At 43.2% G+C, this 15,597-nt stretch overlaps 1 protein-coding gene and 1 pseudogene across 3 annotated transcripts in view; both read right to left on the bottom strand.

The window, feature by feature from the left end:
• Positions 1–1,781: 1,781 nt before the first annotated feature.
• alpha-Spec (alpha spectrin) overlaps positions 1,782–15,597 on the bottom strand; it is a 185,931-nt gene continuing 172,115 nt past the window's right edge. For all 3 annotated transcript variants that reach the window (XM_050195776.2, XM_050195775.3, XM_050195777.3), the window contains 7 exons: positions 15,143–15,255; positions 15,031–15,048; positions 11,348–11,402; positions 11,021–11,217; positions 10,177–10,230; positions 7,911–8,205; positions 1,782–2,395 (listed from right to left, as the gene is read on the bottom strand). In XM_050195776.2, the coding sequence (XP_050051733.1) occupies positions 2,267–2,395; positions 7,911–8,205; positions 10,177–10,230; positions 11,021–11,217; positions 11,348–11,402; positions 15,031–15,048; positions 15,143–15,255 (861 nt within the window). In that variant the 3' untranslated portion in view covers positions 1,782–2,266. The remainder of the gene's footprint in view (positions 2,396–7,910; positions 8,206–10,176; positions 10,231–11,020; positions 11,218–11,347; positions 11,403–15,030; positions 15,049–15,142; positions 15,256–15,597) is intronic.
• LOC126547788 (uncharacterized) lies at positions 11,409–14,014 on the bottom strand (annotated as a pseudogene).

Raw genomic sequence — 15,597 nt, 5'->3', positions numbered from 1 at the left:
TGTGTAAGATATCAATTTTGTGCGCTTTAGATGTGCTATCAGATACAATTTACAGAATTGTGATATCATTTTTTCTTGCTGGGTTATGGAGCTGTAAACTTGATAGTTTCGTTTTCTGAAAATTTGCGATTTTTGCCAATTTTTTATAAAAAATTGACAACCTAAATAGAAAATTCGAAACCAATAGTCACTAGATTTTAAGTTTTTCTTTTAAATGCAGCAAACCCCGTCAAGTTTGTTGCAGTGGTTGCCGAGAAAAACGAATTCTCCTTTTACATGCATTTAGATAGGAGCACCCGAGCTAAAACTTCCTCTTAATTAAGAATGTTTTGGATACAACCACGTGTCGCCTCATGGGATTAAACTTAGTGATGCAAACAAAGCCTAGCTTCAGAAGGATCGACATCTGAGCTGTGTTGTCTTTTCTACGTTCTTGTTCGTCTTGAGTGCACTAAACATTTCCTTAAAGCCTAGCTTTTGCTGAAAACAGAATGCAGATTAATCACAAAGTGAACATATGTGTTGGTGTTTACAACAGCACACGTTTCAAGCAAGTTTTGTTGTTTCCCTTATAATATTAATAATAATAAAAATCCCGTTGATCGCACTTCGTTCTTTTTAATTTGGTGGAATTAAAATTAAACATGTCATATTTCCAGTAGCGTAGCAGGCGACAGGGGGGGGGGGGGGGGTCAGTATAGGGAAAGGGTGCCTGCATGCGCATTAGCCCAGGGCCCCCATTTTTCTTAATCTGCCCCTGAACACAACGCATGAACTGAACTCTGAGGCAACTGTTTTCCCTTAATTAGCTGGTTAAATATCCTGCCACCTTCTTGTGTGTGGCGCCATTAGTAACATCATTACTTCCGGGTTTCCAGGAATTTCGTCAAAGTCTTGCTCACGTGGCGATTCTGTGCTTTGGTGCACAGTAATCAGCAATTTCTAATTCTAATTACTCTAGATACTTCAGTAACTCAACTTGTAACTAAACTTATGCTCTGATATCGTATCTATAATGAAACCCACGAATTTTATACTGTACTGTTGTTTTCTATCTTTTTCCGATTTATTTTGAATGTTGTCCTCTGTCATCTCGATGGTTTCCAAGTGTAATTATTATAGACATGAGTAACTCAACTTGTAACTAAACTTAAGCTGTGTGCCGATATATCTGTAATGAAACTCATGAATTTTGTACTGTTCTATTTTTATTTTTTTCAGATTTTGAATTTCCTCCCTGGTCGTCCCAGGAGGTGAACCAGAAGTGCTGCGCAAGAAACAAGAGTGTCACTCGATGCTCGTGCTACTAAAAAGAAGCTCCACCCACAAAAACAATGCATGTTCTCTTCACCTCTGAACTAGCTAAACCAGAGGAGTCCATCCACACAGATTAATGACTTTGGTTAGCTAATGTAAATGCTAGACGAATTAGAAAACGAAAGCTAATTGTTTCAAGCTAAAATATTACTTTTGGCTGAGCAGTGATATCAGGGTCACCGATAAAATGTGCCTAGACATTCAAGTTTCATCTTGAAACCAGTGACACAAAGGCTGATCTTTACGCAGAAAACGAATGTTATAAACATGTGAAACCACTTGATGTCAGGTAGATAAGCAAATTAATTGGCTGGCACATCTATGCAAATTGTTTTAATTGGACAGTGTACATACAAACTTGCAATTCTTAAACTGTCAGCGACTATAGTAGGTATTTACAACAAACATTACATTTCAGCCCCCGGATAACCTCCTACAACCCTTAAACAATGAAATTCTGCACGTTTTCCAATAAAACATAGCTTGCTTTATTAAAGGCCTGTTACACATAAATACCAACAGATAATGCTACTTCTGATAGCTGCCAGAGCCACAAGCATGTCACCACTTTCCAAAATGCGGCATGAAAGTAAAAGGTTTAAAAAGCAAAATAAAAGCACAGTACCCACCTATGCAACTAAAAAAAAATATGCAGTACACCTAGGACCTGACACTATGCTAGTGAAAAAGCTGCTTTTATAATGTATATATATATATATATATAAAAAAATGGTTTACACATCTGGTGAACCCTGTAGAGAAATAAGAACGACAACAGAAGAACAAATAAGAAGCTGAACGAACTTTCTGTGAAACAGTCTTTAAAAAGGCAGTTGAGGCAGGTATTATTATTCTGTCTTCTGTACTCTAGGCCAGAGCTTGTTGCTAGCATAATCAGAAGCACAGCTCCATCTAAAGACAAATGTGGGAAACACATAAAAGGCAGTGCTTAGTTCTGGAACAAAGTGCGGGTGAACTCGATATAGTCATAGGCGCCGGAGATGGATCGGCCACTCTTTGGATCCACATAGGGTTTCATGCGGGACACACAGTAGTCGGCCATGTCCTTGGTAAGATTCTGCAAAAAAAAAAAGAAGCAAGCTCTTTATGTAGTTTGACGTATGTGCCATACGTAAATGAATAAAAACCATGCTAGTACATTCCATTTGGAATCATTATCCGGCTTTCAGCATGTTCTTTAATTAACTTCATATTTAAACCTTGATTTTACAAATTCTGCAATAAAACAAATTCTCATTTTCCAATTGTAAACCATTGTGAACTCCAGAGTTTTGATTTAATGGAGTCCACTTTCACTGCATGCATGTACCTCGATCACTGGTGATGACCTAAAGAAAAGCATCGGATGACAAAATTCATCAGTTGCATGTGCCCTTTCATGTGAAAATATAGCTGGCGAGCAGCGATTAACCCAGACCATTTAGCGATAGGCACTGTTCAGGAGCCTATACATAAGAGTGTTTTAGTTGAGCGTCTTTACGGTGCGCTCCGCTCCGAGCTGCCCCGCTAAGCCACAGCGGAGTGGCGGGCGATTTTCACATTTTAGTTATACATTTAGGGTAGCGGAGTGGACCTTTCGTAGTTGCAGCGCCCCCTGGCTAAATTCAGGGTAATGAAAGAAAATAAAAACGCTTTATGATCACTCTTATACAGTAAAACGTATACAGTCGCCGACTGACTTTCCCGACTCCAAAAATTCGGACATGCCCAATTATTCGGTCAGCTTCGCGGCACCGCCATTCTCCCCATAGACCATAATGTATAATAACAACTGCCGGAAGTTTGGACACCTTGCAACCTCTCGTCTGATTTTTCGGACACTCCTTGAGCCAACTCAATTGAGAGCATCATGCACCGACTCTGACCGGTGCATAGTTTGACTTGCTGAACGCCATTTTTGTTTTGAACGGAGCCTCCTTCCTGCCCCATGAAGTGGCGCTACTGCAAATCCCCGCTCATCATCATCGTTTCTGCCTGGTTCGATAGAGTGGCTCTACAGCAGTTCCGGTTTCAGCTTAGTGAGCCATGTCAAGACAATCCAGCAGCTGATTTGTTTCTTCGCGCACGACGCTGCGAGCAGGCCACGTTTTTTCGTTTGTGCGACTGGTGTCGGCACGGTGGTGTTTGCTTTGTGTACTGTGTCGAGGTTTCGGTGATCCAACGCGGCATACGGAAACATCGCGTCAAGTGTCTAATGGCGCCGACAGTGCCCGCGCAGACTGCGCTGGGGAATGCTGGCAAGCGGGTGCCGGGAGGCCCAAGATTTGTCGCCTTCCGATGTGCTCCCTACCGACACGGAAAATGTTCTGCCGAGACCTGCGCAGTAGTTGCATTGCGATTCCGGACACCGTCTCATTTGACAGTTTCATAGGTGCTGACACTGCTGTACTGACATGCGCAGAACTCGATGACGGCGAGATCATTCGTCAGGTTTCTGCTGCACTGCCGGACGATGACTCCGAGTCGGAAGATGACGCACCATGTGCTACGCTGCCGTCGCATGCGGAGCGTGCACAAGCAGTGACTGCTTTCAGCCGCCTATAGTGACCATACGACCCTCTACGAGATTCAGGCTTATCTGACTGCGCGTAAACAGAACAGTGTGCAACGGCGCATTCACGATTTCTTCAAGCCTACTGCCGAGCCCGAATAAGTGCGTGGAAATAAAGGATTTAATTTTTTTTTCTTAATCTGCTTTTTTCGGACACCTGTTTATTCGGACATTTCCGCAGTCCCCGTGAGGTCCGAATAAACGGTCGGCGACTGTATATGTATATATATCTTATTTCTCCATGAAGTATCTAGACGTGCACTTGTAATGCGTTACCGGTCCATTTTTATCGAATGGAAAATAAAGTGCTGTCTTGGGGAATGCCACGTGTTAGCCAGCGCGCTTGCTTTCTGCATCCAATCCAATCCATTCGCGCTTCCGCTTCGCTTAACTGCTTAGCGGGGCGTAACCACGCTCAATTAAAACACTAATAGCTCATGAGCGTGTCAGTAGCCACTCGGAACAGAATAAATCCAACTGGAAGTGAGCGTGCGAAGTGAAGATAAGAATCCACTTGTCCCTGCATCCTGTGTCTACATTGTTATTGGCAACGAATATTGAAAATGACATTGCGGTGACAGATACAAAATGGCAGCCTAGCATTGCTAGACTTTGATAAGGACAATATACATGTGTACCATGGGGATTGAGGTATGCCGTGGCGCCTTTGCACGGGCATTCACCTGTTCCGTTATTTTTTACGCCTCTCCCCCTTCCGCTCGGACGGTTGTCGGCAGTGATGCTCGCATTGCCAGCAGCAGCTCACCGCTGCCCGCAGAGCAAGCACGGGAGAAATCTCTCTGAGACAGCACTGGGTACATACACGCGTTCCTCTTGTCTGCGGGTACCTTTGTGTCTCAAAGTTGAGTTCGCCTACAGTGTCTTTGCACGTACACAGTGTACATACCTTGAGTTGATCCTTTCCAGACGCTAAGCTGAAGTGTGGTACCTAGTGCTCGCACGTGGTCATACTGTACCGAGCTGCACTTACTGGAGGCCCAAGCCAAAGGAGGTTAGCCAAGTTCTCGTAAGTGGGCCCATTGCTTATTGCGAGAGTGAGTAGCATAGCTGCGGGGACTTTTCCTCGCGAGGGCATTTGTGCAGTGTTTGGTGCCACCGGAGACAAGCAGTTTCCGCTAACTCAAGGCAATACCATGCTCTCTGCATGCGTAGTGCTCGGTAGCCCTCTTTTGCAGCCCAAGCGAGTGTGCAGCGGTGTGCTAGAGTACATGAGGTGATAGCTGACATGGCCCTCTGGATTGCTAAGCTCCAACCCATGATGGTCAGTACTCCTGCGAGATGCCACACTCGCGCAGTACCCACAATGTTATTTGACAGCGGCTGCTACCACTAGGTGGGGTCTGCACCAAAGCTTTGCTCCCAATGCTACTTCTACGGCATGTCCTAATGCTTTTGATTTTGTTATTGGTAGTTTCGTATGGGGACATTGTTCACAGGCTCTCGCAGAGAAGATGCCACTTGTACGGTTTCATAGCTGCGGAGAACTTGTTGTGGCTACACAGACATAGCTATGGGGACAGAGTTTATGTATGTGTGTTACACTTCCAAGTAGTCAGTGACAAGTTTAATCTTGCTTTCATTTTTGGTTTCCCCGCCTACAGCACCACAGTGTCCAAAAACCAAAGCTTTCAGCAAAAACATTCGAATTAGTTTTGCCCGTTTCAAACTATAAAAAAGACAAGGTATAATGTTACACTACTCCTTTGCCTTGAGGGGAAAAAATATATTACATATTTGAACATGTCTCGTTTTCTGAAGTAATGTTTCCATGGCAATAAGTTGTACTAGATCTTGCTAGGACTAACAAGGGTTGCTGGAAATTAATAATGCAATCTTAAAGAATGTTTTATTGCTGTGGTTGAAGCTAGGTGGGAGAAGAACAGCTCATGGTGTCATTTGTCTGTTGTGAATGTAACGCATAGCCTTAGAGTCACAGCAAATTCATGGTTAGGTGGGAGGGACAGGCATCACCATAGCTCATCAGAAACTTGTTTTTGAGTGCACCCACTTTTACCATATTTGGGTTTCAACTAAAGACAAACACGAACACCAGCATATAGTTTTTTGGTAAACGCTAAAAACAAACACTTGAAATCACATTTTGTTGTCTCAAGAACGGCAATCGAACTTGGGACTACATTCAGCTGTGGTCTGACACATACACTAACTTTGTCTGTATAGCCACCTTTTAATGCCGGAATGAAAACCTCCAATTTAATAAGTTTTCTAGAGTAAACAGACTTCATTTTACATTGACATTCGAATATATGCATAAGCGAAAATATGGAAGCAGGAAAGCTAACTTGGGAGTATGTGCAGTGAGGTCCATTAAAGGGACACTACAGAGGAATACTAAGCTGGATCAATAAACGGCACTTCTGGGACATCAAAAGGGGTTGGTACACCAGAAAAGATGTAAAAACAGACTGGTGGCAACAGCAGCTTGAAGCTTCAACGCTAGCTCTCTCCATGATGTCATAGATTTTGGCAGTGTCTTCTGGAGACTAGTTAATAATTTATTGACTGGTTAATAATTTAATTGATAAACGAGGGTCATATTGCATTCTGAAGAAACCAAGGGCTCAAATACCTTCTTTTGCACTAGTTAATAATTTATTGATAAACAAGGGTCATATTGCATTCTGAAGAAACCAATGGCTCAAATAGTACCTTCTTTTGCACAAAAACGATCGAAGCACAAATTACCCTGAAGTCTGATACTGCACTGATGTATCAGTGCTGTGCTTCTTACTTCAAGAAAGAAAATTTCAGCGATCAGCCTTTGATTTCTCCACTAGGAACCAAAATATTTCTGTGGAATAAACAAAAATAAGCTTCTAAAAGAATACTTCACCAATCTAAATCCCTTTAGTCTTGATTTTTAGTATCCCTTTAATATCAACATGCTGCTTAACAACATGCGGCATAACAAAGTTGCTGCAGTAGGAAATTCCAGTTTACGAACCCCTCACGAGGTCTGGCCATTTTGAGCCGACAAGCGCAGTGCATACAGTGCACGCTAACAATTGTGTCTTAAGTATTACATCCCTGCGCGCCAAGGAAACAGCTGAAATTTCAAACGAAATGCTGTTTGTCCTTCTACTCGCACGCGCCGCACTCCCAGCCAGAGAGTGACGTCACTTCCAGTGACATATGAAAGAATTATTCAAGGCAACAGCAGTTATTTGTTTGATCTGATGTTTCGATAGACGAATTAAAGTTTAGAGGACTAATAAAACCGACAAATCAAATGTTTGCATGTCCTTGTTTTACTTTGTACTGCAGCAAGAGAAATGTACTTCCATTTCGTCTGCTCTTTCCCATGTCGTGCAGTTGCATGAACAGAGAGCAAAACTATGTCATTTTCTGCCATGTTCTAGCATGCCATCATGCTCTGTGATCTGCTTGTGTCTGCCTCAGTGTTTGTGTAGCACTGACTTATACTGCTAGTTAGGCTGTTCTCGTGCACAGCACACAAAATCATGCGCTGCGGAAGTGCACCACACAGCAAAGAAGTGAAATAAAAAAAAATGCAGGGCCCGTGCCATACAAAGCAAGCGAACCTCCAGCTCCGGTATGGGAGAATGCAGGAAAGGAATTTCGCTTGCAGAGGCTAGACGGGGAAAGTGGAGAGAGTTTCTATGTTGGTGGTGAGGCTTGCCCCCTGAAATCATGGGTTCACGGCACTGAAATATTTCTCTCTCTGCTATTACTAAAACAATTTGAAAAATTCTTACGGTAGAATGCTCCCTAGAGGGCACGTAACAACTTCCAGCATATAACCAAGATTTCCTATGTGGCCTGGGGAGGGGCTATTCAATTGAGGTTGTTTTAATAAAGAATGCATTATTAAATTTGTATTGCCTACATTGTGACTGTGTAGGAAATCAACATTTAGCACAGAAACCACGCCTTCTGTCAGAACATGGAAGTGTGAACACTTCTCAATGCACTAAACCTTTGGCTGGAGGTAGAAGCAGAACAGACGGAAAAGACTCACTGCGTAGAGCTCGTCGGCAGTGACATATGGCCGCTCGCCAGAGGTGATGGCGCGGAAAGCATTCTCAATCTCCTCAGACGATCGCACATTCTCAGTTTCTCGTGAGATCATGAACGCCATGTATTCCTGGAGAGAGACTTGGCCATCTCTGTTGGGATCCACCTGGTCAAGGATGGCCTCAAACTCGGGGTCTGGCTGGCCCTCTTCCACCATAGGCAGGTCGTAGCCCAAAGCCCGTAAACATGACTTGAACTCCACGTGGTTCAACCGGCCACTCTTGTCTTTGTCAAAGTGCCTGCATGTATCCATTGTGGGTCAAATTAAGCATTCTTGTACAGCCTGTCATGGAGTGGCTGTAAATTACAGGCAGTAAAATGCAGTCCAACATAACCTTTTGTGGCCATTTTGATTCAAACCAGAAGCATGCAAGGCTTAAATGGATGCTGTAACTGAAGAACATACAGCTTCTTTCAGAGGCTTTCCCTTTGCTCTTGTCATAGCAGATACACTGTATGGTACAGAAGTTGGCCTAGTGCAATGACCACAATGGTCTGGCAGTCATACAAAACCATACTCGAACTTATTTCGTCATACTTGCCACTAGTGAATATACTTCAGACATTGAAATATACAGCCAAGTTATAAGAAACTTTACACAGCTAATAGTATTTACAAATCGGGTACACACTGTTCTTATAGTCAACAAATTCGTAACAAGTCTACTGTTAAGACTGTGAAACGTAAAATTAAACATGAAAAATTTTGAGATATTAAGTTTTAATTCTGCATCCAATACAGTAAAAGCCCTTTAATTTGAATGTTATGGTGATGTCAAAAAGTTTATGTTAAATGAAATTCAAACTGATGAAGTCAAGGAAAAATTTGCATTTGGTAGTGAAGTGTCAGGGACTGCTTGTAAGATCCCCTGTTTATTGACAATCATTTTCTTCTTAGAAAGCACTGAGTGTCATGGTACCAGTAGGAAATATCTTTTTTCACTTTTCAAAAGTGAAATGTGCAACATTCAGTGCTACCATGCCTGACATGCCTACATTATTCCCCCTGCACACATTGCAGGTGCCTCGTCTGGGCCTAACATCGTGCCCCTTGCTCCTGGTAGAGCAACTCCATTAGGATTTGTGTTGCTGAGGGGCTGACATGTTTTCACTACTTGTCCAAAAAATGCCACTTAAGCAGACTAAAATAGGCCCTGCGCTCACACCTTTCTTTATCGGAGAGAAACGCTACTAACTAAAATTGATAATGCTGAAGTAGATCAGCTGCCCGATGCCTGGGTCTGCCTGATGAACTGGCAACAAATACTACATGTGATCAGTGCAAACTCAATGCTTGTGGCGGAAACATGACCAAAGTTAACAAAACATTTGCTCAATTTTCTGCAGCCCTTTCAAAGCGTTGCCCAAATTGAAATTGCCGCTGTGTTGGATCAGCTGTTGATGAGAACATTCAAAAAGGCATTGAGCAGTGTAAACTGGCGATTTTCCATGCACTGGTGCTTTGTATCTACCTTCCTGTAAGATGGCTGCGCAAGAGCCCTGGTGCTGTGAGATTGCTCACAGCTACTTAACATCACCTGTGCCACATATTGCTAGCTCAGAAAAACCTCCATCAAAATTCAATTCTGGGTTTAATATCCCGACACTGAACAGTGGTCACGAGGGGTGTTGTAGTGGAGGGCTCCGGATTAATTTTGGCCACCCGGGGTTCTTCAACGTGCACCTATTTTAGGCACAAAGCAACGTACTCCCTTGAGCAAAAGTATATGGAACAGGGATTCCTCAATAAAGCAGACTTTCTTCACCGCCTGTGAATGCCACTTGAAATTGAGGAGTGCAGTACAAGCTTGGCATTGTAAACATTCCAGTGAATTTGTCAATTTCGGTTTGTGCGTCTGAATTACGAAGAAATTAAGTTTTTCCGGCGAGCCTTCGGTCTGCATACTTTTTCTCACGGGTGTACAGTTCGAATTACCAGTGGCAGAACCAATTTCTAATTTATTTAATAAGTTATTTTACATATTAAGTTCTGTGCAACTTTGCAGGACTACTGTGGTTTGTTCGAATTTCTAAAAAATGCTTTAAGTAGGAACATCACACTCAAAAGGTAGGCAGCCTTAAGTGCCAATGACATCTGCAACATGACAGTGCAAAATGTGTGCATAATTCGAAACTATGTGACAACAGGGAAATCAGAGCACTAAAAAAGAGAAAGAAAGAAAGAAAAGAAAGAAAGAAGTGCTACTCACTTGAACATCATGCTGAACTCCTTGAGGGCATCTTCTGTAACACCACTTTGGTTTCTAAATAAATGATAAAAAATGGAATGCTCACATGAGAAAGCATAAACGTGGAATAAGAGAAATGTACATTTTTCATAGTCTCAAAATGTCAACAACTCTGCCTTATTTAAACTTTCTTTAAACAACCTTAGCAAGACACACTAAGCTCACCAAATGTGCAGGAACAAAGCTCAGCAATCCAAAGTGCTTTTAACGAAACAGCGTGAAAGATTTTCGAACCACACATACCCAGGCCTTCCATGTGACACAAAGAACTAACTGAACTGAATTTCTCAAGTTAAAATACGTGGACAAATCATAAACTACGACTTACACACAACCTACAGACATGATAGCTCTCGGATTGTAATTTGAATACACGAGAAAACATAATTGTGTTACGCCAAAACTCAAACCTCTTTTCCAGCTTTTCTCAAATTCATAGACCGGAGGCGGCGTTCGCCATTTGTGCACGCAGGCTTGTCAATATCCCGGAGTCCACAGAGCGGTACGCCCGCTTCCTTGAAACACTTCCAGATGGCACTCGCCTCCGCAGCATTGCGGCCCTTGCAAGAGGCCACGTTTCTCACAGAAAGCCTGCCTTCATGCGTAGTGTTCGCCGTGAGCGTTTCCCGGTAAGCATTGCGGTTACTTATGCTGCAGTTGCTGGGAAGCATGAGAAGCAGTCAGGGATCCTTTAATGCTATCGCGTCCCACTCTCAAAGGCGTCCTCCAAATTTTTATTAGTTCTGCCATCTGTCAAGCTCAGGCAAATGATAACCCCCCTCCTAAAGCAAGAGTAACAGCGCACCTTGCTTGTATTTGCTGTTCCAGGTTGTGCTGCATGCGCATTCCAAGCTGGTCAAGCTGGTCCCACTGCTGGGCCAGTCCCACGGTGCCATGCTCAGTATACCGGTTGTCAAGAATCAGCTGCTCCTCTAGCAGAGCGCCCAAGTCCTCAATGCGCTTCAGGTCACCACGTTTGCCACGAACCTCAGCAGCCTTACGCTGAAAGGGCCCAGGAAATGCTTTCAGATCATTGATATACTAAGCTACTACTGATCAAGTCAAGAGATGTTTTGTAACAGGTTCCAAAAAGACTTTACTAAGATGCTACCTGACCAGACCAATATCTGACCTTTGTTGCTTCGAGCTGTGCTTCCAGTGAACCCGATCCTTCCATCATTGAGGACCTGCAAGAAGTGGTAAGAACACATCATTTTAGTTATTTTTCAGTATTTTTAAATGTTCACTAGAAAATTCAATATAGCAATACAAACGAAATTATTAATATGTGAATATGCCCAAAAGATGCTGAAAATGAACTTTAAGTATGTACTTAAGAAAAATGAGCAACACGCATGCGCGTGCATACAAAGTGCACATTTTGAAATTTTCAACAATAAACACACAAATGCTTTGCTTGTGAAAAACAAATGCTAAACTGAAATAATCAAAAATGATCAAAGAAAGAGCTCAAGCAATATTTCTACATGGTGTCTACTAAATTACTTAATAGATATTCCCCAAATTTTCCAGGTTTTTCCTGATAATGTCAATAAAAATTCCCTGAATATTAAAAAAAGGTTTGAGAGCCTAACAGAGGCACGATTCACATAGACGATTCCACTGACTAAACAGTTTATTGCAGGGCCAAAGCGAGATTATGAGCACATTTATTCCCTTTGAACTGTCAATTTCCGCCTGGAGAAGAGAAGCCTCATTCTGTGCTCCATCGACAAGCCTTTGCTTCTTTTGTTGGAGCTGCTTGATGTGGGTGGCACCCCTTTTCCCGTTGTGTTCAGCCTCAGATGCATCAAGCCTGTTTTGCTTTTTTTTCTTGAGGTCCTCCTTCACCAAACGCTTGTGCCATGCACCATTTCCACCATACTGTCTAATGTCAACACTGGCTACACCACCTGCTGCCGAAACTCTATCACACTATTCCCTGTGCAATTAGATTCTTCTTTCAGGTTCTCTATGAGGCACTCTTTATTTACAGAAAAACCTCTTTCAACAGCAGCATTGCCATGGGACATGGCGAGGATGATCTTGACAAAGATAAGCAACTCCTTACGGTTCCGTGAGCACAGCTCAAATCACAAGGTGTCCAGTCTCTGTGCTGTCCTATCAAAGTTCCTCATAAGTACCTGTGCAGACCTCAGTGAACAAACTTGCATGTAGGATCGGTGCACCCATTCTGCTTCCAAGCCGGTCAAGCAACCGGTGTTGTGCGAGTATTTCCGATGCAATCGCATGTTTTTTGCCAACCTCCACTGATAATGTGCAGACCGGATCCAAGCAACTCACTCCTCTCGTTAGCCTGTATTTTAGATGCAACCTTTCCATAATTTTCTGTGAGCACACCTTCAAAAAAGAAATGCATTCCTTCTTGAAAGTAAGCAGTGCAAGTTGAGATGGTTTTGCAGCTTTTCGAAGTTCGCTTTTGGCAGCAAAACTAACATCAAAAGTGTTGACAAAAACGATGTTCTCGGGCTACGCCAAATCTATTTTAAGCAACTTGAAGGGCGTGTCAGCAGTGTGCAAAATTTCTTGCTCAATGATCCTTTCCAACAGCAATCGTAAGACAGCCTCCAATGCAAGGAAAGGGACCATTGGATTGTCTGCTTGAAATTCGGTCAAGAATGGCTTTAATTCCTCAGGCACTGACAGCATGAAAGCCAGTTTTGCCGGCGGCATTGTGTCAGCTACTAGCATCTCAACTGTGGTGTAGCTGGTGCACTTTGGCTTGTGCTTGTCTTTAGCTGAACACTCCACACACTTTACCAAGTTTTGCAGTACTTGAAGAGCTCTTGAAATCCCCCTGCTGTTTTCAAGCCATCAAACTGCAGAGAATTTGAGAGGAAACAACGTGCTCACTGTGATGCAAATGTAATCAGCACGGTGAGTTGGAACACACCTGAAAAGGTTATAAATACTCCGCAGAAATACTACCAGATTCCAGCCAGTTGCTGCATGGCCTGTTCTGAAGACACCATGAACCACATGCAGGCCACAGCTTCCAATTTTCAGGACTTGTTGACTGTCATGACAATTGAGTTCTTCCTTAAGGGATCTAAGAAACTTGAAGTTTACATTTGGTCCATCCATTGACACTTGAATAATCTTGTGCTTTATGTCCTCTGTGGCTTTCTCGAAGGCAAGTGTCAGGTTTTCAGAACAGGTGTGGCTAAGAAAACATGAAGTCAGGTATCGAGTTTTCACAGTAACATCTGGCAAATTGCAGTATCTGACCAGCACATCCATTTGTTCTTTCTGTGCTACTTTGTTTAGCGATTCATCAAATGCTATAGCTATGTATGGTGCTTCAGCAAGAGCTGATAGCAGCTTCTTTTGGAAGACTGGTGCGATGCCATGGCAGATAGTATATCAAACTGTCTTTTCCCAGTTGCATTTTCTTGGCAATTTCACAAGACTCAAACATCAACGGAAAGAGTGCCGCTGATGATGCCACAGAACGGAGAGATGCATGAGTCATTACAGCATTCATGCACCAAAAGATCTCAGCTTTTGCAACATCTTTCTTCAATAGAAAACCACGTACCGTGATGTGTGCAGGAGCTGATACAGCAAGAGGCATCGATGAGGGGCCTGCTCTCTTCCCCCCTTTGTCAACAGTTATCGCGGTTGACAGGGCTGCACTGCTTGGCTTGAAGAATGAGAGCACACGTGTCTGGAAGCCACTTTCCAGTGCCTTCATGACATTCTTATGCTTTATACTTGCAGTGTGGCTAGACACCACAGTTTTTTCCCATGTTGCTCATGCAAAACGTTTGCAGCACACTGCGCATTGTGCGCTGTATACATGGGCACAGGCTTAATCCAGCTCGCGACGTCGGATACGTTGGCGTTGAACCAGTCAGCATTGAACGAGCACTTCGTTGACTGTGACATTGTCGAGTTCAAGTAACTTCAAAAGCTGCTTGTATAACCTCACCGCAAAACAGAATGATCAAAATGCCCCAGCCACGAACAAAGCACAACATACACAAGTGCACCCACGAGTACGTCGCAGATTACCACAGAATGCAGATATGGCGATATTCATCCGATGATGATAGTTGCCTTTTAGACCGCGTGCTGCTGGCTGGTTATTGGCGCCACTTAGTGGCAATTAACCTGCTGAGAGCTATGATGCACGGAGTCAGATCTATGGCTCAATCTCGGAGGCCATGTGTAGCAGCACCAGTGTTGCACACAGTCTCAGAGATCTCTGCGGTATTCACGACGGTTTCGGACATTGTGTGCAGCAATGGCGCTGCAGCATGCGGCCTCCGAGATTGTGCCGTAGATAGTATTCATCACTCCTTGTATCTCACCGGCAACATTCCCCGACTTGGTCAAATTCTTTTTAATTTCCCTGACAATTCTCAGAGTTTTCCAGACGTATCGAGAATCCCTTATAATTCCCGGTTTCCCAGTTGGTAGACACCCTGTTTCTAGCCTATTTAGTGAGACCCTAAAAAGGATATCTTTCACGCAATGATTAAAGTTAAAACCATACACGCATGTTTTATAAATGACCATAGGTTGTAACAACCTGCAAGCACTTTTCATGTTAATTACTGTGGACAGTAATTGGCACGCTTGAATGCCATCCCAACTTGGAAAAACCAGTGAAAACTTCTGCAGTTATGCATGGCTTATGGGCATGAACTGCCCATACCAGCTGCAAATCCATGCATCCCTTCTACACTCCAAAATTCAACTGCATGTCTACATTACTCTATAGCTCAAAGAGCACACAACTTCATGTGTCAGCACTCCTGAGAGCAACAGCAATTTTGGAACAAAACTTACCCATCTAGCAGCCACATCCTGTGTATTGGGATATATGAAAAAGAGAAAGTGCACATTAGAGACGCACACTGAGGTAAAAGCATTCTGCAATGAAATATTTAAAAATAGTTACCGTGTGTCTGTAAGCCACTGGTGTAATGCATTAGCATGCTTGGCAAACTCTCTACGAAGGTGGTCATTGTCTTCTTGGCGTTGGGCCTCCTTTGAAAGTTCGATATCACGTTCCTGTGTGGAATCAAAAATAAATATCCATATATGTGAAGCAAGCAAAGCTGAGCAAAGATGCTAGCCGGCACCCATACATTTCTATGGACCCAATAGTTCCATTATTTTGATCCTGAATTTTGGCGTTGCCAGACAATTCAAACTTGATTGGTAAGGCCGTGCACGCCTGACCCCATAGGTGACTAATAGTAGCAGGGTCTGTCCTGGTGGCGTTAAGGGGGCAGGTCAACGAATGTGTCAAGCGCAAGTCATCTCCCATAAAAAACGCCTATTTTAGGCCTGCCCTAGGAAGATTTTCGAGTGGAAACAGCAGCTCACAATGAGCAATAACAGTATTTACCC

The sequence above is a fragment of the Dermacentor andersoni genome, chromosome 1 (genome assembly GCF_023375885.2).
Source record: "Dermacentor andersoni chromosome 1, qqDerAnde1_hic_scaffold, whole genome shotgun sequence".
NCBI lineage: Eukaryota > Metazoa > Arthropoda > Arachnida > Ixodida > Ixodidae > Dermacentor > Dermacentor andersoni.
This window is presented reverse-complemented; position numbering and strand designations above follow the sequence as displayed.